Source organism: Hippocampus comes, unplaced genomic scaffold (assembly GCF_001891065.2).
Source record: "Hippocampus comes isolate QL1 unplaced genomic scaffold, H_comes_QL1_v1.1 scaffold174, whole genome shotgun sequence".
Taxonomy (NCBI): domain Eukaryota; kingdom Metazoa; phylum Chordata; class Actinopteri; order Syngnathiformes; family Syngnathidae; genus Hippocampus; species Hippocampus comes.
In genome coordinates this window covers 456,962-482,793 of record NW_017805983.1, presented here as the reverse complement: position 1 = coordinate 482,793, position 25,832 = coordinate 456,962, and the positions used below count along the sequence as shown (strand labels likewise).

Sequence of the window (25,832 nt, the reverse complement as noted above, 5' to 3'; positions counted from 1 at the left end):
CCCCCCCCCCCCCCTCCCCATCCTAGCCCTGTGCCCCACTGGCCTACTATTGGCACCAGCCCCCACCTCCACTGCAACCATAATTCCCCAAATATGAGTGGGAAGGAGGGCGCCAGATGTCTGCCAGTCTGCTGACTGTGCCGGGCCCTTCGGTTCTTTGCAAGCCAGTGAGCAGGTCTGTGGAGGAAAGGGAATAATGCTGCATATCATCTCGAGATCATTTGCTTGCCAGCAAGTGAGGAGGGGAAGCCGAACCGAACGTGACCGTACAACAAGTAAATGTCAAGTCTGCACGGGGCCGCGCCTCTGAAAGCCAGGCGTCTGTTTTTTTCCAAAGGTTAATTGACTGGCAGTCTATACAATCCTCGTCAAATCCGCCCTTTATTTTACCACGCGCACACGTGACCCAGATTTTACATAATTCTTTTGGATGTAAAGTAGTAGTCGAGATGAAAATTGTGTGTGCGTGTGAGTGAGTGAGTGCGCGCGAGTGTGTGTGTGTGTGTGTGTGTGTGTGTGTGTGTGCGTGTGTGTGTGTGTGTCCGGCTAGCTGTTGAGGCAAAGAAAGGCGGCTAGTTTCTCTATTCTGCGGTCAAGGGCGGATTAAGGGATCGCGGTTGAGGACACAATACCCTGCTCGAGCACCATAAAGCACCGTAGTTTATCCAATTACGGACTTAACGTCAATCAACTTTGTTACTTATGCAGCAACATCTGATCTGATTTCAACAAGCTTCGAGTTAAACACCTCACCAAATAATGTCGGCCGCGTTAAGTGTGTTCACCAATTTCGGAATTTGAATTCCAGAATGTATTTTCAATTTTATTTTTAACTAAAGATGGAAATATCATTGAGTCTTCGTTGGGTTGTTATTTAAATGTGATAAGTTCCGATCAGAATTTATGGGAATTTTCTCTTTCTCTCCCTCTCTCTCTCTCTGTATATACAATTTATATGAATCTGACGGTGACCAAAATATGTATCTTGTATATTTTTACATTTGCAGCAGCATTTAAAAATATTTTCGGATTGGTATGACATGTTTTTTGTGACATATTTCTGTATCTTTCTTTTCAAATTGCTCCCCGTTTTTCTTCCTTTGTTGAAAACCAAAAGCTTATATTGACTGAGATGGCATAAAACCAGCGCCGTTTTACTTCTCCATCGGGGGGAAAAAATAAAAAAGAAAGAAAGCAAAGGTTCCGTGAACCGGAGCTGGCACAAGGCGTGAACGGAACAGATGCGCCTATGGTTCCGTCGAGCCCACTGTCATCTTTTGAGCGCCTTAAAGAGATTTTCATGCTGAACAAAAGCGACTGCCACACCTTTCCCCCGCCACAAAGCTAATTCATGCAAGACCTCTGCGTTTTGTATATTGATTTTATAATCACTTTAGCCTCGCAACGGAAGAAAAAGAAACAGAAGCAGGAGCTGGTTATATGTATAGCCTTCGTACCCCCCTTCCAAAAGACGAACGACAACAAGCTCGCTTTTCCCCACTTTATTATAATCGGCGTAGGCTCAGGCCTTGAGGCTCGCACGGGGGGGATTAAGTGTTTCGGAATAAAAACAGCGTGTTGTTCTTTCTCGATGACACCGTTGATAGTGCTGATCTGGACTAAAATGGCGGCGCTCACGCATGCACTGTCAGCCAGCAAAGCTACAACAGGTTGGAGATGCAGATATTTTTTAAATTCATATCCTATATATTGTAACTAATATAAAAAGCTCACCTCACTGATTACAGTGCGCCAATGAGCACACAGGTCTACTTGACAATACATTATGGAGGATGCACATTTGTATAGCCGTTGCAAATTTAAACGGCAAGTCATTTAATAGCCAACTTTAATTAGGTTAATATTGGGATGCAATTAGTATGAAATTATAATTTTCTCTCATTCGCTGTAATGTGTAATTGCCTTTCTGCACTGATTGTCTCCGATTTCTACTGCCCAAAAATGGAGCTAATTTTTGACTCTGTCCCCTGGCCCTAAAGATGAAAAAAAAATACTCCAGCAACATATTATGCTTCATCCAAAAGCTTTATGACAAATGGTAAATAGTGAAATTATAGATACATCAAAATGGACGGGGAAACGTTCGAAAAAATATTTTTCATGGCATTGTATGGCTTTGGCGTATGTGTTGTTGGTAAAGTGCGCACGCACGCAGTCCACCTGTTGTCCCCGAGCAAGGCAACAACAAAGCGGGCAAAGTGATTTTGAGCATCTCGCTCGTGCTAATGAGCGCCTGTCTCCACAGGGCTCCGTGGAAGCGCAGTGTGGGCTCGTGCTCAACGGCCAAGGGGGCGTCATCCGCAGAGGTAAACCCCACTTCCACTTCTCTGTTGTGTTGTGTTGCAGTGTTGTCTACCCCGGGCCGTGAACACTCACGTTCTGACACGACAAGACTAGACAAGAGAGCAACCAGACAAACACGCCGGAACACCCCGTTCGCGTGCTGTCAGCGTGTTGCACACATCACTTGTAACCGCGCGGATACACGCTGCTTCCCATTTCCGGTTTTGAAATCACTTACTCCACACCTTCTTGGCCGATGAGCCCCTTTATGTCATGTGTGGATCGTGTATTTATCTATGCCGCCAATGTGCAGAGCACGTGGCAGAATATAGATTTTGTGATGTCATTTACGACTATCTTAAAATACCAATGCTTTGTAGATTAAAAAAAAAATCACATCACTCGCTATATAAAATCTGCATTATGACCTAATGAGACCCAATAAAAAAAAACAGTTATATTTTCAAGTACAGTAATGTTCTTTTTTCCTATTGACAAAATTAAATGTGTTCATTTAAAAATGTTTATTGTAGCGGTTGCGTGATTCCATAATAAAAATATGATTATTCAGCTTGGCCCTCCTGGAAATGATTTATAAACTGCTCTCGTATTGCATCGAATCAGATTTGAAGTTGAAACTAATCAATGCATCAGATGGGTTTATGTTGGTTGTTGTTTTTTAATCCGAAGCAAATGCACAATTTTATTTGGGTTGTAAGATTGAGTTGTTTGTTATTATACAGATGTCATGTTTTCCACTGAATCGAATTTATCACAGAAAAGTTGATTTTGTCTGGACGTGTTCTTGGGAAGACGAGGGGGTTAAACAGTCCACTGGTTTGGTTTGGTTTCCTTTTTAAAACGCAGCGCGCGAGTGTGTGTGTCTGCCAGGGAGAGAGTCAGACCGTTGTGCTTTTCCAAACGGAGAGGAAAGCTGCGTGTCTCCAGTTTAATTTTTCATCAGGCCTTCTTAGGTGTTGGGGCTTTTCTCTCGGATTGACGCGGGAATCCCTCCGCTATCACATTCGGTTAATGGTGCGCAGTATTTGGCCCTGAGCTCAGCCGCCGCAACCATCACAACCAATAATCTTTGCTTTAGCTCGCACTCCTGTATCGATAGCTTCTCTCGCCTCGGGCGCACGCTTTGATATGCTAATGAGGAGCGGGGCCCCGGATTCAGCCGAGATCATATTAATGTTGTTCTTTCTGACTGCGGCTTTGCAGGCATGAATATTCACATAACTCGCCCCCCCACCCCCTTCACGCCTTCAGAAGAAAACCAGTCAAGAAAGGCGCCCGCTTTTCCGAAGAGTCGTCTGCGCTTTTAATCACCCTCCGAGCCCCACTTCCGGTTCCGAGTATGACATCACAAGGCGCACGCTTTCACTTTGCGCGCTGTCAAGCAAGTCGCGCCGGCTTGTTAGAAGCTGTAAACATTGTTGTTAAACTATGAGAAGAATGACATTTGGCCCGTGTTCTTTTTCTTTAATTTTCGGCAAACTGGTTTAAAAACAGGCGCTTGATTCCGCGTGTGATCCCGCCCGCCGCTCGCGCCGCAGCCCGAGGCTACTCTCCGTTGCTTAAATACCGTTATCGCCTCTGGGCCCGCACGCTCCACTCGCTGCACTAGCAGCAATAGCTCGTTTCGATTGCCCTTGGCAACATAAAATACAAACTACTTTGTATCAAAACATTTTTAGGGGGATTAATACGATGTGAACCCGAGGCTTTCAAGGCGCGCGCACCTGTCAGGGCGCGTGAATCTGACAGACAGGTCACATATTGCTACAGAGGAATCGGACAAGCCGGTGCGCAGTCGCAGTCGGGGTCGTCGCTGTCCAGGTGCTGAAATAAAGGACCGTTGTGTTTTGAAAAACCTCAGCTGCCTTCCTGCGGCAAGGAAAGTAACGCGGTCTGGTGCATTTGTGCTGATGGTGAATAATACATTTTCAGAGCTAAAATGTAGGTTAGAAAGCCTTAGTTGGTGGCCAAATGTGTCCATGTTGCCCCCCCCCGGCCCCCCCCAAAAAAAAGACTGGCTTGGGCATCTTCGCCTGCAGCCTTGTTCCGTTTGGCCTAAATGGCATCTTTTCCTCCGTTTCCATCACATCACGGCCTGATAACAAAGCGACACACCCCACTGTTGGATTTGATAATGAGGCAGATGAATAATAGAATAATAGAATATAGCCCACAGTAGATCAGACAGCGACCTTGCGTTTCAGCTGCTTGGCACGTTAGTTTAAGTGAAAGTTTATTAATAATGGGCCTCCTCAGCTCGAGCAGTCAATATTTTCCAGGAGGAAAGCAATGAGACTCATTCAGATGCAGTTAATAATGCGTAAGAGCCTTCACGAGAATGATTTATTCACGCTTTTGCAGGCACAACTTAGTCAACTCGGTGGTGGCTGGAAGGTGATAAAAAAGAGGCTTTTGTTTGGATTAAAGCAGACGGCTGCGACGTACAAATATTAGTTTCAAGCTCAACCACATCATGCAATGAAAACTCCAGAGCCTTTATTTACATGACGAGAAGTGAGTGAGAGACTGCATGGATGAGAAAAGGGAAGATATTCGCTAGGCACCAAGAACAATCCTTTTCTCTCACAAACAATTAAACAGCAAATTCATCGAGTCTTATGTTGCATGCATTTTTGATGCAACGGTTCGTTTGAATATTACATGCAGCACTTAGTGTACTGTATGTTATTCTATGTGTCATGATTAAACCAAATACCTTTTTTTTCCCCTAAACAGACTGAAGCAATATTTTACTTTTCAACTATTGTAATGAATTGCATTATTATCATTCAGATACGTAACTGCGAATAATTAGCCCATTTGCCAAGTGAAGCACATTTATAATTACCACTTTCTTGTCCTGCATTGTTTTTGAGGAGCAGTGAAACTAAATCAATTCTGCTTCCTGTCACAGTTCTAAAAAAAAAAAAAAAAAAAAAAAAAAAAAAAATTTTTTGTGCGGGCTTTTTACACAGTAGGACTTGCTATTTATTCTCAGGGGTTTCTGTGTTTCTTTAAAATAAAAGCTATTATCTCTCAAACACTTAACTCACTTGTGACTGTTTCTATCTTTTCAATTTTGAACAGAAGCTGCTCGTGGCACAGAAAATCCACATTGAGGAAAATGAGGACAGAGACACAGGACTGGAACAGCGACACTACAAAGAGGATGCAGACTGCATTATGGCCAAAGTACCTCTTGGTGACCTTGACCTGTATGATGGCACTTATATCTCCTTAGCCAGTTTTAAAAAAAAAAAAAAAAAAAAAAAAGAAAAAAGTTTTTGTGCTATTTTTTGCTCTAACAAATTGTCTTGCTTTTCCGTGCAGGGGGAACTTGTGTGGTGAATCCGACAGATCTGTTCTGCTCAGTACCAGGTCGACTGTCACTACTCAGCTCCACCTCCAAGTACAAAGTCACCATCGCAGAGGTGAAACGAAGACTGTCACCACCGGAATGCCTCAACGCCTCTCTTCTGGGTGGAATACTGCGCAGGTTCGTATTTAAAAAAAAAAAAAAAAAGATAGATGTGACAGCCGTATGACTTTTCGGGGGGACTCGACACACCACTTATAGGTACACTTGCACTGAAGCTCATGAGAATGAGACAATAATAATAAATACACGTCAGTAAGACTCAATGAAGTTTGACACCACCATCGTAATAAACATTGACGGTGTCAAGTCAAAAATGAACGCCAACGACTTCTGGTTTCTGCTCTTACTAATACACCGGTTGTTGAAAACAGGATTGGGTATGTAGTTTGACACAACCAAAGTATGGCGCAGGGTAAAGTTTCTGACTACACATTTCCTGGACATACATCTACTTTCCAGACACGTACGCCGCTGACCCATTGCACTTCAATTATGTTGAGTTTTAGCAGCCGTGGTAATTGCGGGAGATTGCGGAGCACTTTCTAAATGTTAATCCATCTGATGAACAATGAAGAGCGCTACACGAGTCTTTGTAGAGCTCAGATAAAAGAGAGGATATGCCGTTGGAGCTGCGTCCGCAAAGACTATTGGTGAGTCGGAGCCAAAGCATGCAAGGATTAGACGAACCAGAGGATCGGCTGTATTATTGATAAGGTGGAGAGACAGGCAAAGATGGAGAGAGAATTACAAGAGTGGTCAAATAAGGTAACTGAAAGATCAGAAACAAAAACTACGACAACAATCATAAACATTCAGTCTGCAGAAAGTAAAACGAGATGAAAACTACTCGTGTAAAAGGCAGACATTTTACACGGCTCCTTGACATGATCATTGGACATGTGTTTTGCTTACACGTGTCATTATGTAAGACGAAGCTGTGTTTGGAAATGAGCGTAGCTTGACAAAATTCAGTTCAAAGCCCACCGATCCCTCCCTCAAACGCTCATCAAGTTCTCGTCTTAACGTAAGCGTAATGAGAAGTCAGCAATGTATATTGTCACATTTCCACGTGGGACGTGATCATGAAAATGACATGGATCGAAAATAGTATAAATTCAACCAAAGAAGAAATGCGCAGACTCAAATCCGAGAAACTCAAGGGGAATTACAACCTGAAAGCGCATTAAATATGCAAATGTGCTTGATTAAAGAAGTGACGGTTCTATGCGAGCTGACACGTATTTAATTTATTCGGGCTTTCATTTACTGGAACGGTGTTGTCAGAAGAATAAAATGAAATCTTGTCGATATCTCGCTTTGTGTGGACTGGACTCTTTCCAGCACAGGCAAATTGTATTTTGGAACAATTCCCAAGAAACAGGAAAGCCAAATATTCTGAAAATATGTGACGCGAGATTTGCCGACTGTTCCGCAGAGCCAAGTCAAAGAACGGCGGGCGATGTCTTCGGGAGAAATTAGACCGCCTCGGCCTCAACCTGCCGGCGGGTCGGAGGAAAGCTGCCAATGTCACACTGCTCACCTCCCTGGTAGAGGGTGAGTTACTTTTGATGTTTTCAATTTAGAATGCCGTTTTTTTTTTGTTTGTTTTTTTTTTTCCATCCTTCCCTTTTTTTTGGTCCGCATCCCTCTCAACAGTCTGTGATGTGTGTATGCAGGAGAAGCGCTCCACCTGGCAAGAGACTTTGGCTACACCTGTGAGACCGAATTTCCCAGCAAGGCGGTGGGCGAACATTTAGCCCGACAGCACAATGAGTCGAAAGAAAACAGCGCACGAAAGAAAATGGTTTTGGCCACAAAGTGAGAAGACACGCACACGACATCCAAAAACACCTCCTTGAAGTGCTTACTCAAAGGCATACAAACACCGTTTCTGCTGTCAAGTTGCTCCACGTAATTTTTACTCGGTATCAGATCAGAAAGGAAGTCTGTGGTCCTGAACATCACTCCCGTTGATCTCATTTCAAAGTCAAGATTTGGAGAGTTGTGTCCAAGCCATCATTGTTAATAAATCCCCCCCCCCGCCCCCCCAATAAAACCATAAGAGTAGCATCTTTGGCGGATGGCGATCCCGAATTAATTCCTTTTCTTTGTGTTAGGCAAATCTGTAAGGAGTTCCAGGACTTGTTGAGTCAAGATCGTTCTCCTTTGGGCTCTTCCAGACCGACACCCATCCTGGATCTGGACATCCAGAGACACCTGACACACTTCAGGTAACCTTGGCGCAAAATTCAAATTCAAGCATCAACGAGAGTAAACTACTGGCGTGCTTGTTTGGTCTCCACAGAGCCGCTTGGCATTTCCAAATGTGGCAGCGCTGCAAATTGTTACATTAGGGGAACAGTAGGGTGGGGGGAGGCGAGGGGGGGCACCAGCGGTCTCTTAGCAGAAAGGTCATGTATGGAGTTAGCCTCCAGAGAAAGTTTTAGCAAAGTCCAACTAACTACATAACGATGCCGGTAAGGGACATAGCACAACTGAACTCAAATGTCAGCACAGCATTCAGCTGCTTGAAGAGGCTTAACCCATCCCTTGCAAGGATTTAAAAAAAAATAACTTTCATGTAATTTAATACGTTTCTCGCCGTTACTTTTGAACCATTCTTACGCTTGCTTTGTCCTCTTCTTCCCAACAGTCTAATCACACACGGTTTTGGTACACCTGCTGTTTGCGCCGCTCTCAGCACTTTCCAAACAGTCCTGAGTGAGATGCTCAACTACCTGGACAAAAACTCGAGCGGCAAAACGAGCGCCACAACCGACCAACTGATTAACAGCGGCTCGGAAAAGTCGCAGCTCCGCAAAGCAGCTGAACCCCAGAGCAAAGACGGGAAAACTGAAAAGACTGAGTAGTCCCACCCGCCTGGTCCCCCGTGCCTTGGAGCTGTGTGTGTGTGTGTGTGTGTGTGTGTGTGTGTGTGTGTGTGTGTGTGTGTGTGTGTGTGTGTGTGTGTGTGTGTGTGTGTGTGTTTATTTTAGTTATGTATTTATTTGCTGATATTTTCATTTTTGGAATTAGGATGCACATGGACATTCTAACATCAGTGAGCCATGGTAGACAGGGTTGGTAATTGCACAATGCACACACACACACACACATACATACACACACAAAGACAAGAAAGGATTTGAGGCCATTTGAATGTGCTACAACAATATCAAACCACAAGAATTTACTTTCAACGAGTTCATCTCACACAGGGGTCAGCAGCCTTTTTGAAACCGAGAGCTGCTTAGCGGGTACTGATGATTGAGAAAGGGCTACCAGTCTGATACACACTTCTGAAAGAATAAATGCACTCATCTTGCTTACCTTATCTAGAGTATGTGAACACACTGGTCAACGTCAAGCGCGGCGTACACAAGCGAACTGCACGCCAACCGTCCTCAGTTTACCGCAAATGAAGGATGCCGTTCCGACTGGTCAGGACAAGGCTACTTTCACACCACAACGGCGCAAAATACACAATCAGTGCCATGGCATCTAATGTGTTTACCATGTGAACGGATGAGAATAGTCGACTGTTTTTTACACGCGAGCCTGATATGATGCGACGGTCTGTTCTCATGAGAATTTAGTAGGTTTGTATTGAAATGAAAATCTTGGAAATGATGGCAACATCTGAGGTTTTATAAAGCGTGTCCTTTTCTCAGCGTGTCTGCAATGTTTGTGGATTTATGCTTGTCATCTTTTCAAGAGTTTTACTTGGCGAGTTTCAGAACGCAAATTCTTACTGAATTCTTGTGAGAACACAGTGAATGTCACAACCTGAGCTCGAGGCTACGCTGTGACGTGCGTTTGTGTGTGAATATGTATGTTTTATGGGTGGGGTTTTGGGGGGGAGGGGGGTTTGTAAAGTGTGAGATGGGTCCAAGTCAGCCATTTTGTAACAGTGACTCAGCAATTACTATTTCCTGTGCATGTCCATGTCTATCTTTGTACACTCTCCGAAAAACGCAGGTTTAGCCGACGCAAGCTCTCCGACTCACCCATGAACATTTGTAAAGATATACAGTATATAAATATTTAAATTACTTTTCTTGTAGGACTTCGACGATATATATGTTCAACTTACATTTGAAAAATGCTGGTGTTCAATAAATACAAGTTACGATGTGTTCTATTATTTACTTGGGCCTCGGTGTGTGATACTTGCAAACAGACACGCTCGCGCGCACAAACACTCACAACCGCAGTCGATATAAATTAACTGCCAGAGTTCAAAGGAAACACGTTTCACTCATTCATGCTAGTTTACAATGCCGACATTAGCTTTCTTCTCCGTGACGCGAGGTGAGGCGCCGCCATGTTCAAAAAGCCACTTTTGTTTACATGCGCGCTCATGTTTGTTTTCAGGCTGAGTGACTTTTGTCAACTTAACTGCTTCAATAAATTTCAAGACAACAAAGTGATGACATAGAGAGCAGAGCAGCTGACTGCTGGCATCTCCACCCCACCTCTGTAGATTGTGTTTACTTGTTAATATTCCCATCATTTAAAAAGGAGGTCATGCTCACGACGTGGCATTAAAATACAAACATCAGTCACGTTCGCAGAGACACCCGCGCCGGTTTGTCACATTCACTCAATCTCGCCAAGTTTTGGGTGGGAAAGGGATCTATCGGTGAAGACGGTGATACGTGAAGGAAAGGTGCGCCGTGGGTGTACAATTGGCATACAGCAACAGGTTGGCTGCTATTGTTGGATTGCGCATTGCTACCAATATGTCAGGAAGGATTACGCAGAAAACAGCAACTGACTTTTCAATACTTCAAGGACAATTTTAGGAAAATGGCATGTGTCATGGAACATTTGCCAGGATAAAGGGTATTGCAAACAAACACACACACCTATATATAGGTGTAAGTGCGTTTGCACAATGCACTTACAAGTCTGATTGTATAAGTTTAGTTAAACGCACTTATTATATTTTTAAAGTTACTTCCTTTCATTATTGTAATGCACTAATTACTTCCTATTTTATAGTTAACATGTTAACATTTTGTTGACATTTTAAACCAAATGATGAAATGAATATTTGATGATTAAAAAAAAAACGCAGTTGGAAGTATGTTTAGCATTTTTTTTTCATCTTGTTATCGACATAATAATGAGCGCGTTTGTTCACCTTTCCCTTTGTTTTCTTTGTTGCTGTTTGGCTATGACAGGAAGGTACAGAAGAGCTCATCTTCATAGCTTGCGGGGTTTTCCTCATTAGATCACCTTGTTCCCAATATCTTATATTCAAAACAAAACAATAAACCTTTTGATGCTGAGATTCTCACCCAGTCAGTTAAAATGTGCATTTTTTTCCCCGTATTTTGCAGCCTTTTATCATTGAATCTAAGGGGGTATGGGTACACTTGCAATGATCATTTAAGATCAGATTTTAAAGGCATGAACCCGTTTTTTTGTCATATTTTCTGCCTCACTTTAATGCATATTGTGCCGGTCATTTTGCTTTGTATGCCTTTAGGCACCTGTGGACAGCTTGACAGACATATGGATGTACTCTATGCACATAGAGATAGTCTGAGCTTCTCAGTGCAGCAGTGTTACGAGTATTACATCGCAGAGGATAAGTAATCTATGCCTGTGAGTATTGCTGTAGTGCCTGTTTACATCAGGAAACAAATATGAAGATGCAGACAGTATACAACATATTATAGCAAAATGCTGTTGCGTGTTTGTGTGTGTGAAGAACAACATAGTCTTGGTGGAGGAATTTTCTCAGCTGACCCACACAAGAATCATAAACTGTGTGATCAAAATGGGTGGCAGACAGGAAACAAATTTAAAAAACAACTGTCCCTGAAATTCTGTCAATACACTCACTTTAAAAATGAATCAGGATGAATGCAATTCACGACTAGTTCGTAAAATAAAAAATAGTGATTGCAGCAAAATGCACTTTATCACATAATGCAGTTGTCTTTTGACTAATATCGTTTGTTATTATTGTTTTTTAAGACGTGATAAGCAACGATAACTCGAGCAAAATTCAGGCGACGTTGCCAGCGTACTGGCTGCTTGCTCGTGTGGTGTTTTTCTGCCATCTCGTGGCCACATTAAGAACTGCAACACTTCGGTTTCATTTGCACTCGGTCGCTACTTTATAATCCAACACTATGATCGTAATTACAACAAAATGCCAGCACGGGTGCAAAGAAAACCTCCTTAAACTTACCTCCAGTTGAGGTTAAAATAAATACAAATGTGGCGAACGGGGTATGAATGGAACGAAAATGCCCACGAGTTGTATTATTGTGACATGTGTGCATATGTTAAGTATGCTGATACATCGTGTATCAAAGCCCTTCAGGATAGCACCACAAACATGCCTCCAGACCTCCAGACTGTCAGGACATCTGTCATTGCTAACAGTCATATGGGCCTTCTTTGTGCGTGTGCACGTCTGACAGAAAGCCAGACAAAGACGGATGAATCTTTGGCAGCAGGTCATTTCAGAGACGGTGACAACAGCCTTGCTTCTAAAACATTCATGTCGAAAGGATGCCTTGGTTGTTTTTTTTTCTTGCATTAAATATCAAAAGCTAACTAGTCATTCCAGCCAAGTCCCAGCCCCACATATAAAGTAAGTCTTTTACAGTGAGGCACGCACGCATATTTTAAATCAGTGATTCGCAAAAACTGCCCCGTGAGAGATCATCAAGTGTACAACAAAAATGCGTCTGTTCAACTATCTATGCCAGTGACGCTTGGTGGTAGGCAGTACAATTAAATACTCCTCCACTAGATGGCAGAAGGCACACCATTAACATACAGGTATGTATTTACTGTGTGTGACATTTTTTTGTTTGGGTTGTGTGTCATAAGATTTTTTCCCCCTAGTTTTGACTCAATAAAGTGTAACTGCTTATGTTAAAGTAAGATCAAGCCTTCAAAGCACAATCTAACAACGAACAAGCTAAGGCACATTACATAGGACTGAACCACTTCTGTTTAAAAACAAAAACAGTGCATTGTTCAAGAACGGATCCTAACACCTCGCGAGATTATGCAGCTTTAAACTATAAACACCACATTAAATGCAATATTTTGGATATATCATTTTGAATATATTCAGACAGATAAGTGAATGAACCTTTGGACAAGAAGAAGACAAAGAAGAAGAAGATCCTAAATGCAAGAAGACCGAGGAAATACAAGCCACTCGATATAAAGGGTTGCATGAATATTATTGTACCACTAGATGGCGCAGTTTATACACGTTTAAACAAACGTGACAGGGGCGTTGGACTGAATAGTGAATTACAACGCCTTCATTCCACCACATCAAACAATAATCATTTGTTTCAGTTAATCAAGTTGTTCAGAATTAGGAGCTCTAAGAGTCAAGGGTCATGTGAGATACTCGAGAGAAAAAAAGAATCATATTTAGACCCTATGCATCCTAAAAGCAATATTTCACTTCACTTATAATTTAAACTAATCAATACAGGAATGCTCATGTAAAAAAAAAAAAAAAATTAAGACTCAGCTCGTGACAGGCACTTAACCTCAGCAACACCTTTTGTCCTTAATCCGTGCGATTAATTTATTGTCTCATACATACAAGAAAGACACTAAGACATATTGTTAAATGGTAAGCATTCATATTTATAGATTTAGAAAATTGGACGGGGGCGGGGATTGGGGTGTTTTAGAGGTGAAAGTGGGGGTGACTGACATTGTAGTCAAGGGGGCCCTCTCTTTATCCTGCTCTGATGGCGAACATCATTCATTCATTCATTTTGTCTTCGTTTATGGTCACGGATGAGCCGGAGTCTATGCCGGCGGACTTTGTGCGAGAGGCAGGGCACATGTAGTATACAAACAACGATTCACAAATTGCCAGTTTAGTGTCGCCAAAGAACTCAATGTGTACACTTTAAAAGAAAAGCATTGACTCACAGGAAACACAGGAATATTTGAACCCTGAATTTCAGAAATGTGAGGCAGGCATTTTGACCATTTGCACACCATGCTGCCTCAGCATTTATTCATTCATTTAAATTATAATGTCAATTAATTTGATATAGCGCCAAAACCCAAGAAACATGAGTACATTTCTCAAGCAGACCAGGTTTAAAACTTCAATGCGCCAAAAGAGACTCAATGGAAGCAATTTTTTGTGTGTGTGTGTGTGTGTGTGTGTGTGTGGGGGGGGGTGAACTCACCTGTACAGAAGAAACCTTTAGAGCCAAGAGTCTGTGTGGAGCAGCCATTTGCCATCAACTCTATAATGAGATTAAAAAAAAAAAGATGCTTAGTTTTATTTGCATCCTACAGCTTTGCAGCACCTCCAAATTAAACAACAACAACAAAAATATAAACTACCAAAATATCATGACTCAATATAATTGGAGGGTAGGATCCTTGAGGAAGAATAGGGCATTGTTAATCCATCACTTGGTTATCAATAACATCGCCCATATAAGGGGACAGCAGGTGAACATCTTCAGAAAAATGGGGTCACAGAACATGAAAAATGCTGACCTATGAAGAATGCGGATGAGAGCGTGAAGGTGTTTGATGACTGAGTTGGGTTAACATCTGAGAAATGAATAAAGCTATAACCTATCAGCCTGTGAGAAGAGTCAATGCATTTCTGGAAAGTGTTTTTTTGTTTCTCCATCTTGTTCCTTTAATGCAACTATTTTTTTATGCCAATTAATGCACACCCCTTATTTGGGAAGCCCTATACTTGTTGAATTCCGCAGCATCCAAGATCAGCATCAAGAAGCCATTGCAAGTGTGAAGCACCACCACCTCATCCCTGCTTCAAGAGGGGAACTCGTAGGCTGCCGTTTAGCGGTTAGCAATGAACTAGGTGGCTGCAGTTCTGAAAGGGGTGTGGATGGTGCAACTACCAGACCATTTGGAGAGCTAAGAGCCGAGTGAGTGTGCATCTTGTCACTTGGAGTGACTCAAAGTCACCTTGCTCTTTAGACGTGAGGCGGATTCTATTCGGCAACTGCAGAAATTAGCTTTTGTCACATCATTGGTTTTATTTCTGGCTCGTTTGTTGGAAAGCCGCGTCTAATAACTATGCACATAAGTACAAAACAAAATAAAGGCAGACAATGTTGTGCCGAGGCATCCCTATGACACAATTTTGCAATAATAAATATAATAATGATAGATATTGGTGGGGACTAGTTGTCATTTTCAATGAGCAAAATGGGCGGGGCCCACGAGTTGCCTCATGTTTTAATTAATTTCCTCTCACCAATGTCTACCAAGAACCGCTACCGCCCCCTACAGGGAGACAAATGACCTCAACACCAATCTATGGCTCAGTGGCTCACAGTAAAATATCTTTTTAGTTTATATCACTTTATGCATTACATGAAATTATTGCATCAAAGAACAAAAATATACAATTGAATGAGGTAAGCATATTCGTCCACTTTTGTGCTAATTAACAAGAGTATGAAAAACAAACGATTTTATTGCGCACTGAGAACAGATAAAAATATGTGATTAATTTGTGATTGTATCACATCACATTCCACACGTTGAAATACTCATCGAATCATCTTTTACACCAGGTTGAAATCAGTATAAATTGTTTTGTCGCTTCTTCGAATTCAATGAACAGTGCGATTTCCCCTTGAAAATGTACCATCCTTGTATTGTAGCCCATATATGTGTGGACATAAATTATGCACATTCCTAATACGCACACACCCATACACATACATACAGATAGTTCATCTCCAGTGTTTTGTAAAGAGTATTTTTATAGTTTTTGTGTTGACACTCGAGTCTTTGAGAATCTTTTCCGGATTTTCTTTATGAACAAGCAAGTGGTGGAGGGAGCAGAAGGGAGGGGGGGGGAGAGAGAGAGAGAGAGAGAGAGAGAGAGAGAGAGAGAGAGAGAGAGAGAGAGACTGAGAGATGTGACATCTCTTCCTCTCGCATTCGGGTTACGGACAACGGAGAAGCAGCGACCATGCTGTGGAAACTAGTTGAGAATGTCAAGTATGAAGATATTTATGAGGTAAAGTTACCATCCTTGCTTCTCCTATTTGGCTGAAATGGGATTACCAGGCATGCTTGAAATGGATACGTGTGTCGTTTGACCGGAAGGTGTTTTCCAGGTGGTGCAACCTTTATAGGCCTTACTAGAATCGGGTTGTGAACGTGAACGGGAGCCACCTCGGGTAAAATGTGTTATTTTGTATGCCGTGCTTGTGAATGAGATGCATGCCTTATAATTGATTTGCAACATATGGTCAGAGAAATGGAAAAAAATATATTTCTAGAAAAATATACTTTTTTAAAATCCAGTATAGGGGTGCTCATGGAATGTAATCATTTTAAAGTCAAAGGCATTAAGCGACACTGGTTACGACAGTGGACAGTTTATCATGTTCACAGGTTACAGGGTGCATGACAGGGTTAATGTTGTAAATTGGCTACAATATACAACTTCAAAAGTTACCCTAAAAAGCTCGTTCAGGCGTGAGATGTATGCAAATCATCTTGGCTTTTCTCCCAGAACTATAATAGAAGAAAATAGCCGCGCTGCTGCAGATAGGGGCGAGAAGAAAAAATATAAAATGGGCCCCTTGGCCAAGCCCAGTGGGAGAGCCTTGTCTCGTGCCGCACATGGCCTCTCTCCCACGGCCACCGCAGTTTAAGGGAGCGCCTAATGTCATTAACCAAGCACTACGCGGAGGGCATTGTCGAGTCTAATGCGCCTTTTGACTCGTGACACGGTTCACACGAGCCCCCCACGCGCCAAGGAGTGCATAAAGAGTTTCTTCTGGATCATTCTACAGAGCTGATTTCCGTTTGTTCAAATCATCTTGGAGGGGGCATCTTATATCTGGTGACCGGTGAGCGACCTATGTGATGGAGATTCACAGCACAGTGTGATTTTTTTTGTCATGTTAGTCTGCAGTATTCTATTGCAAGTGAATCCCATTTTATCGCGGTTCGGCGTTCGCTCCCATGTCAAAGTTGTTGTTTTTTTTTTAATTGTTTTTTACAATTTTTAAAATAGAAAATACAAATAACTGTTAGAAAACTTTTGGTTGTATTTTCAACCCTGCGATTATCTTTGAAGGCTTCCGGCAAGCCAACAACAGAAGATAAAACTCCCGGAGTAGCCAAAGAAGGTGACGAACCATATTTTCGCCGTTAGTGCCATCTTAGAATAATCACAGCACACAGCACTTAAACTGAGTAATATTTATTTTTGGGGGGGGGGGTAAGTTCAAATTCATCTCAAGTTGTGTTTTAATAAGTTGGAATGTGTTTACACGTGTGTTAGTAGTCACACTATTTTTAATAAATGCATGGGCTCTCTATATCGCGAATTTTCTCCAATTTTAGTGCAAAATTTACCCCCGTGAAAAACGGGGGGTGGGGGTGTATTCTATACCGATTAAAAACATACCTGCGTGTCTCAGAACGCCACGCATGGTGGCGCAAGATGCTTCAATCGTGGCGATGCGTCGCCAGAGGCCTCCCGTGCGCGCATTAATACAGTATTCCTGCGAATCTCAGTCGTGAATAACAATTACACGGGGGAGGTAAGCAGGTGGGGGGGGTAGCTCACACACGCGGGGGGAAGAGGGAGGGAGAGAGTGTGTAAGTGAGAGAGAGAGAGAGAGAGAGAGAGAGAGAGAGAGAGAGAGAGAGAGAGAGAGAGAGAGAGAGAGAGAGAGAGAGAGATCTGCCCCTGGAGGTGCTTGGAGCAGCATATGCCCGGGCTCTTGTGGACTAAAAAATTGGCGTTTCGGCTGGTTTGGTTGTTTTTGTGAGGCTGACAGCGGTTGTCCAGATGTTAGTTCATTCTTACTGCACTGCGGTGAGTTTTCGCTCATGGTTATCATTTGTGGTGAATTGGTCTTCAGGTTCCTTTTTTTTTTTTCCTTCTTCTTTTTGTGAGTTTCTAATTTTCTGTGCTCCCTCAAGGACCGCCATGACGGTGTCTCGAGTCACAGCTCGCGCCTGTCCCAGCTGGGTTCGGTATCCCACGCGGGGCCCTACTCCAGCGCGCCTCCCCTCTCCCACGCGCCCTCGTCGGACTTCCAGCCTCCCTACTTCCCACCGCCGTACCAGCCGCTCGCCCACTACCAGAGCCAGGACCCGTATTCCCACGTGAGCGACCCGTACTCCCTGAACTCTCTGCACCAGAGCCAACAGGGCGTATGGGGGTCGCGCCAGCGGCAGGACGCCGCCGGAGAGCGGATGGACAGCTCCTCTTTGCTGGCCCAGCCTCGGGCCTCGCTGCAGCAGCTGCCTGGGCTGGACCCGCGGCGGGACTACGGTGGGGTGAGGCGGCCCGACGTGCTGCTGCACGCCGCTCATCCGGGACTGGAGCCCGGGATGGCCGACGGATTGTTGCACGGACTGCACGGCATGGAGGATGTGCAGGTGAGTCGGAGGTCAGGAAAATATTTTTTCACCGCATGTGAGAGATATTCGACTTGTTTTTTCCTTGCTTGCATTTTTTATTTTTACTTTATTTTTTTTTTAATGCAGCGATCATTAACGTCTTTGGAGGGGGGGTTGGAATAAATATACTACTCTGTCAGACAACGAATTCCCTTAAATAATAGAGTAAAGGATATTTAAAGCATACAAAAACTATGACAGAGATTGTACACATTTTACTTGTAATAATTGAAGTGTATAATAGCATTCTTATTTTTTGAGCGGGATCAGGGGTCAGTGAATGAGGTGCCCCCCAGGGTTGACCTCTGAAAAAAAATGCAGCTGTGGTCTGACCCAAAAGGGCCTTAGGCTGAGAATGGGGCCACAACAAGATAAGCATGGCATCTCTCTCTCGCTCTCCTTCTACTGGGGCTGTAAAAATAAACAATTTGAATCAGAAGATTGGTTTTGATCTCACCAAACCAAATTGAATTGTTGCGATTTAAAATGTAGCGTCCTTGAATTGCATTTTATCGTAAATAGTGAAATTGTCTTACAAAATAAACTGGGGAATTATGTACTGGACATGCACTGGACAGGAATAAATAAATGGTGGATTAATTAACTTCAATTAATTATAGGAATGACTTGTTGGAAACTGTTTCTCCTTTTTTTTATTTTTTATTTTGTTTTTGGGATGTCTGTCACCTGGTGTGATTTTCATATTCAGCATGTTCATTGTCTACCTGTAATTTATTGCCAAGCATGCAAAGTCTTTCTGTTTTTGTTCTTGATGTGATGGCTGGGCGTTGGACTAAATTAAATTCACGTAACCCCCCCATATAGCTTAATTACGTGTGACATTTCAGTGGGCTATTGCAGTATGAACTGTCAGTACAAGAAAACAAGCTTATAACGATGGTTTGTATCTGTCTTGGTATTGACAGACTATTGACGACACCAACGGAACCAACATACTGGATCAATCCGTTATTAAGAAAGGTAAACTGCATGTCGATACCGTGTGCAATGCAAATGATGGATATTTTCGCCTTTAAAATGATGCATATACTTTGCATCGCTGAATCTATTTTAAGGTGGCTTAAATGATTGTGTCGCATGACTGACTTATTGGGCAATCTAACTTCAAATACAGTAAATGCACAGCTTTGACAGAATTATAGGATAATTTTTTTTTTGGGGGGGGGTGGAACAAGCACTGGTGTAGAACTGCATTACATCACTAACCCTTTTTAGTCATTGACAATTATCCAATATAATGTAAAGTATTGCAAATTGAGCATCTCTCACAGTGTCCCGATCTGGCATTACCGAGTCTAAAATGTCATATTTTGAAACGGGCAATCTTTCTACTGGCCGTCACTGCGTACCTAATGAGGTGACCGGTGCGTGTTTTCCCGTATTGTTGTTAACGCGGTGATGACGAGGGAGCAAAATGATTCGGGCACCGTTTTATTCAAGGGGAGTTCCAGTGGTTAAAAAAGACTGGCAGTTGTTCCTGCTCAGTGGCTCCAGGATGGGGAGGCTGTAAAGCGGGATAACGACCCCCCTGCTCCCCCCGCAGAGCGCCGCTGACAGGCTGCCACGCATGCAGGCAAGCCGCTGATGATGTGCAATGATTCAGTCGCGGGATGTTGAGTGACTGAGCTCCCCGCGGGGCATTTAAACCGCTGATGTAATAAATGGCACCGCTCACGGAGATCTCGTGAGCTCGTTTAGAGCTAATCTGCTGTATTATCCCCCATGGAGCTATCAAAAAAATAATAATCACATTGGCCCGGTGCATGCGTGCGTGCGTGCGTGCGTGCGCCTGCATGGCTGCAGCGGCGTTTTGACCGCCGAGTGCGAGATTTAACATAAATGGAAACAAGATGAGTGTGTTGCTCACTGGCCATGCGAAAGCTGGGAGGGAGTTTCATGCGACTGGATCAGCAATCGATAACGCGATGTCGACCAGAACTTTGTAGTCGAAGTCAGGATAACCTCGTGAACGCGCCTGGTTAGACAAAATGACCAAAACACACTCACTGGTCTCGGCACTAAATGCAATCACACTATATCGTATGCTGAGAGAATATTTTTGGCTGCTCAATGTAATTATATCAGCTGGTCAAATATCAGAAACGGCCTTTACTTGCAGTTTAATAACATGTTACCAAGGACCAAAGGGCTTATTATATCTATCTTATTGTATCTTATGGGCTATAAATATTTTTTACACACGAAAAAAAATTGCCAGAAAATGAGGGAGAGCCTTTTGAATTATATCAAAATACAATTTTGCCTTATCTTCGATGAAACTCGTTTTTAGCTCCTTTATTAGATGTCATGTATGTCAAATTGCCCGTCGACTAATGATATAAAAATAAAAAAATCTCCCTCTTTTAGTCCCCATGCCACCCAAAAACATCGGTTCGTTGATGCTCGGCAAGGACGGCCTGATCGGTGGAGTCAGCGTCAACATCAACGAACTGTTCTGTTCGGTACCGGGTCGGCTGTCCCTTCTCAGCTCCACCTCCAAATACAAAGTGACCGTCGGGGAGGTGCAGAGGAGACTTTCCCCGCCCGAGTGCCTCAACGCATCCTTATTGGGGGGCGTGTTGCGAAGGTACGCGCGCGCGCGCACACACACACACACACACACACACACACACACACACACACACCGATGCACCTCTAAGCAAATCTCTGGAGGCACTTTGTAACACCCACCCACAATTCAAAATCACTTGAAGCATCCCTCGTGGCATGCTTTCAAAGAAATTCATTGCGCACGCATGCTGTGTATCCAAATGTTTACATTCTCGTCCTCTACATTTTGACAGAGCAAAGTCCAAAAACGGTGGGAAATGCCTGCGGGAAAAACTCGAGAAGATTGGGCTGAATTTACCTGCTGGGAGACGCAAGGCTGCAAATGTCACGTTACTCACGTCACTAGTTGAAGGTGATTATGAGAAGCATTGTTTTAATTTTTTCCCCCTCGAGGGCGTGGCCATGCAGGCACCGGTTTCAGCTGCCTTCGAATGTTGCGTGTTGAGAGAGGAGGACGAACTGCGATGCAAAATGAATTTGATTCAGCGATTCAAGCAGCAATATTGGCAATAACTTTAAATGAGAATAAATCACATTTTTTAATTTTTTTTTTTTTTTGCAAATCGAACAAACCATATTAACGAGTACGTTTAAATCATGCAGAAAAAAAAATCACACCATACTTAAAGTCAATTGTGCTGAAAAGTAGCCTCCCTCTTCAGTGCATCCAATTTGTTGGATTGAACAGCAATTCGTTACAAAGTAATAAGACGCAAACACGACAGTCTAGGCTTTCATTTTTTGCACTCGAATGTTGGAAGTGGACTCGTTTGTGTGCGCACCCCACGTTGACTCGCGGCCCCTGTGTGCAGGCGAGGCCGTGCACCTTGCCCGAGACTTCGGCTACATCTGCGAGACCGAGTTCCCCACCAAAGCCGTGAGCGAGTACCTCAACCGGCAGCACGCGGATCCCAACGAGCTGCACACGCGGAAAAACATGCTGCTGGCCACCAAGTGAGTTTGATGGAGCGTTTGATTGGATTCTCACTCGTTGTCTTTTATGGCCGCTCTGCTGTTTGCCTCGCGTTCTTACACACGTCACAGCAACGGATTCCGAAGCTATTCTAATTTGAAACCTACAATCGCTGTTATTTTTTTCCCCTATGTGGAAGCAAATATTTTCACGTCAATGAATAATTAACGCAAATATATTTATTTACACCTGAGTCTAAAGCAGCGGGTGCCCCCTCACTTGCCTGTCCCTGCACATTGTTGCCGTTTCATTTGAATGACATAACTGCACCCATTGTGGGGGGAAAAATAGCACATTCGTCATCTCCAAATGGGGGGCATTTCTGGTAGAAGGAATTAGTGAGAAATTAAACCCTGCCTTCAATTTCCAGGGCCCTCTTTGGTCCTCCTCTTAAAGGATGGCCTGAGGGAGCATGAGCCTGCTGCGAGACAATATTTTTATATATGCCTGCCCCGTTCTGGCGCAGTGAGCATGGCAATGACATTTGGATATGAGATTTTATTCACGGGTTGATATAGTTTAACCCGGAATAAAATATAATGTTTGATGTTCGAAAATATCACCAGTTAATGCAAGAATTCGGCATTAAACTTCATTGGCTACCTGAAAATATAGCTCTAATATTAACATATTTTATTTCTGGAAAATGTCAGCGCAAGATGAGCATTCTCCGGACTTTTAAGTGTCGTTAAAAGATTCCTTTACAAGAAACCTTTTAGCATAACGTTGGACAATTTGATGAGACCAGAAGAGCTCACGGACATTTGAAAATACAACTTCAGTTGCTGTGAATGCATATTTTGACCCATGCTTGTCTTCGAGGCAATCCATTGTACTGGTCTCAGTGTCAAGTTATAATTATCGATTTGAGGGCTGCTATACAGTGGAAATGAATTCAGGGTTTTTCGCAAATGAGTTGCAATTGCTGTGTCAAAGAAGCAGTTAGATAGCAAATAAAAAATAATCCAAACTATCTTTTGAAAATCTTGCAACATTGTTGTAAGAACAGAATTGGGGGCAAATATTCACAGCACAGGGGGTTTCGAATGAAGACATTTCAAGATCCGAAAAGTGAAAAAAAAGAGGTCAAGTCAATTTAGACCATTGAAAAGAAGTCATCTAATTGCGGTGCAATATTTGCTCGTAAATTCCAATATCTGTTTGGTGCTCAGTATGGCTGATGTGTTCGCCGGTAGATGTTTGATGCTCAGATGTGAACCTGCTCCACTGCTGTGTGTCGGTGGCGCCTCTTCAAAAATTCATTATTTATCAGTCAAGTGTTTCAAGTCATCAGAAAACAACAGTGAGGGCCCTAAAGTGTAGCCCGAGGTGGAGACTTCTTCTCTCTACTCAACTAACCCCAGCTGGGCATCGGCCTGCACCGCCTGTCACTCATTTGCTGCAGCACTGCCCTTAGGCCTGCTTCTGTACTGTGTGTGTGTGTGTGGGGGGGGGGGGCGCTCTGACAAGCCAGAGGTCCCTTGAATCTAAATTGGGCCCAACTCCCAATGAAAAATGAGGTCTTTAAATTTAACAGGGTGTCCAAAATGAGATGTTAAAAACCTATTGCCCCCACATGAAGGCCTTCTAATATTCCTCTTTTTTATTGTGCAAGTTGATGTTGTTTCAAAGGTTTTAACAGTGAGTGAATGTATTGAAAAATGTATTTTTTTTCAAATTTGTGCCAAGAACATTGCAACAGAGCATGCATGGTCATAAATTAAATCGGTTCAAAATACCCAAAACAAAGGGCGGAGCTAAAGGGTGGGGTAAATCCAGCCCTTGTCACTCAGTGGCTACCCCTGCACCTAGTGGGGGGAAAAAACGAAATTATTTTGTATTAACTGCATATTTAAAGAATAAATGTGTAATTGATCTCAGTGCAAATTTAAAAAAGAGAGAACTTACACTACATTAATAAACACTACACAGGTATTGGAAAAATGTTTTCAAATCCAAAGCAAACTGCTAAATTTAAACATGAACTAAAGCACAGGCGATGTCACGTCAACATCACGGTCGGAGCGAAAGAATACGTAGCATGTCAAGGTTTTGTGCAGCAAATCAGCACAAACTGAAAGAAATACAGACATACATTTGAAGTCTTCCTGCCACAGTGTCAAATTGCTCAACAATTATGCTGCGCAGCTTCCCAAACACAAATAACGCTCATGAGACAGGCGCCTGTTAGTAGCATCGTCTGGCTTTTACCGGTTCACGAGCAAACTGCTTTTTATCTCCACTTTGTGATATGATTTCATTTTGAGTTTTTTATTTTTTTTTTTTTTACCTTTTTTTGCAATGACTTCCACAGAACTTAATTCAACTATTGACTTTCGTCTTGTGGGACAACATTTCTAGTGTATTTTCAGTACTTTTAGATTTGTTGATTCTGAGGGCTGAGTGCAGAAAATTTGACGGATGCAATTCTGTGACTTTGATTGTTTTAAACATGCTAAAATCGATCAAGCAATTCAGTAATGCTTATATTAGTTAATTTTTTTGCACCCAGATTTTGGGGTGGTCACGGCACACTTAAAAAGGAAATGAGTGGAGTGATTGGCTACGATTAAGGTCAGCTGTGACCACCCCCACAACAGTGCAGCCTTCCTTCTCTCAGAGGTGCCGACCTGTGCATATCTGGTCTCACCCGTTCATGAAAATAGATTATCTTTAGGGGAGAGCTCCTGATTCCGATTATCATGTGAGGCTACGCTAGCTGAAGTAGCATCAATGGCAAAAAGGTCTTTCCTCTCCCGACACACGATCGCTTCTCTTCCCTACAGGCAATTGTGTAAGGAGTTCACAGACCTGCTGGCCCAGGACAGGACTCCCTTGGGCAACTCAAGGCCCACGCCCATCCTGGAGCCCGGCATCCAGAGCTGCCTCTCTCACTTTTCCTTCATCACACACGGCTTCGGATCGCCCGCCATCTGCGCTGCGCTCACAGCCCTCCAAAACTACCTCACCGAGGCCCTCAAGGGACTGGACAAGATGTTCCTCAACAACCCTCCCAACCGGCACGGGGACAACAAGTCTGGCGAGAAAGAGGAAAAGCAGCGGAAATGAACCAGACGTGACGTTATTACTTGCAGCTTTACGCCACTGAGACTGAAGTGCGCGCACGTATATATACACACACACACACACACACACACACACACACACACACACACACACACACACACACACACACACACACACACACACCAGCCTGCATGAGGAAGGAAGAGGAGGAAAGGAGTTCAGAGACACAGAGGGACTGTTCATCTGCGTTACGTTCTTTCACTCCCCCGAGGACATTCTGGCTGCGGCGTTACATCCATTTTGCTCCTCGTGCCAGCATCCTGACCGCGATGCTGTGTGCAGCAGCAGCAGACTTTGTGTGTGTGCGCGCGCTTGTGTTTGTCTTCACGCAACAAAAAGCATTGTGAGTATGAAGATGGGTCATGAGCTATCTATCTGTAAAACAGATTTGTCTGGTAACTTCACACGAAATAGAAGCGGGTGGGGGGTGGGGTTGGCGGGGGTAATTTATGCGTGTACATATTTATTTATATTAATTTAAATGGTTGATTTTGTAAATAGGTGCCAGCTATTTTGGAGGAGGCCTATTTATCTGTGATTTGATCTTTGTGCGTCACCAGCCGGTGGGTGTGGGGGAAGTGAGGGCTCGTCCAGTGTTTTTCTGTTCTTCTAGAGCTGTTGTCATGGTGCTGATGATGGGTAGACATGCTTTGAATTGTCCTGTGCTTTCATTTCTATCACACTGATAATAAACCATGCGTTTTATTATGAGAGCTATGCTGCTGGCACCCTTCCTCCACAAAAACGCCGCACTCGGAAATGTATCCTCATATACGGAAAGCAAATCCTCCTCATGGCACAGAGTGAGCAAATGTTGTCAACGGTGGGGGTGTGGGGGGGGGGGGATTGACATGGGATGACTTTTTAATCAAATGAGAGATTGTTCTGAACTCCCGCTTCTGTGAAAAATGAAATTCGAAATTTGACCAAATGTTTTACTTTAAAAAATAAATAATACAGCTCTAAAATACAAAAATATGAACCTAGGGGGTTTATCCACCAGCGTGTATAATCTTTTTCTGACTTCCTGAATGCCTACTGTTA

At 43.2% G+C, this 25,832-nt stretch overlaps 2 protein-coding genes across 4 annotated transcripts in view; both read left to right on the top strand.

Moving 5' to 3' along the window:
• tfap2d (transcription factor AP-2 delta (activating enhancer binding protein 2 delta)) overlaps positions 1–8,657 on the top strand; it is an 11,892-nt gene extending 3,235 nt beyond the window's left edge. The window contains exons 3-8 of the mRNA XM_019890637.1: positions 2,267–2,327; positions 5,656–5,821; positions 7,140–7,258; positions 7,381–7,522; positions 7,822–7,935; positions 8,358–8,657. Coding sequence (XP_019746196.1) covers positions 2,267–2,327; positions 5,656–5,821; positions 7,140–7,258; positions 7,381–7,522; positions 7,822–7,935; positions 8,358–8,574 — 819 coding nt within the window. The 3' untranslated portion in view covers positions 8,575–8,657. The remainder of the gene's footprint in view (positions 1–2,266; positions 2,328–5,655; positions 5,822–7,139; positions 7,259–7,380; positions 7,523–7,821; positions 7,936–8,357) is intronic.
• A 6,996-nt stretch (positions 8,658–15,653) lies between these two features.
• On the top strand, positions 15,654–25,501 carry tfap2b (transcription factor AP-2 beta). 3 transcript variants are annotated; one of them, XR_002170664.1, is made up of 8 exons: positions 15,654–15,728; positions 17,654–18,115; positions 19,063–19,117; positions 20,525–20,744; positions 20,962–21,080; positions 21,541–21,682; positions 24,488–24,829; positions 24,894–25,501. XR_002170664.1 is itself a non-coding variant. In XM_019890608.1 (7 exons), exons 1-7 carry the CDS (start codon positions 15,681–15,683, stop codon positions 24,768–24,770), a joined length of 1,329 nt encoding a protein of 442 aa, XP_019746167.1. In that variant the 5' UTR covers positions 15,654–15,680; the 3' UTR covers positions 24,771–25,501. The 3 variants fall into 3 exon arrangements, 2 of the variants coding, with proteins under 2 accessions (XP_019746167.1, XP_019746169.1); XM_019890608.1 differs by having other exon boundaries at positions 24,488–25,501; XM_019890610.1 differs by lacking the exon at positions 15,654–15,728 and adding an exon at positions 17,419–17,546 and having other exon boundaries at positions 24,488–25,501.
• Positions 25,502–25,832: the final 331 nt, after the last annotated feature.

Coding starts and splice junctions, on each gene's coding strand:
- tfap2b (XM_019890608.1), top strand. CDS start 15,681: ATGCTGTGGAAACTAGTTGAGAATGTCAAGTATGAAGATATTTATGAG. Junction 20,745..20,961: donor TTGGGGGGCGTGTTGCGAAG/GTACGCGCGCGC, acceptor ACATTTTGACAG/AGCAAAGTCCAAAAACGGTG. Junction 21,683..24,487: donor AACATGCTGCTGGCCACCAA/GTGAGTTTGATG, acceptor TCTTCCCTACAG/GCAATTGTGTAAGGAGTTCA.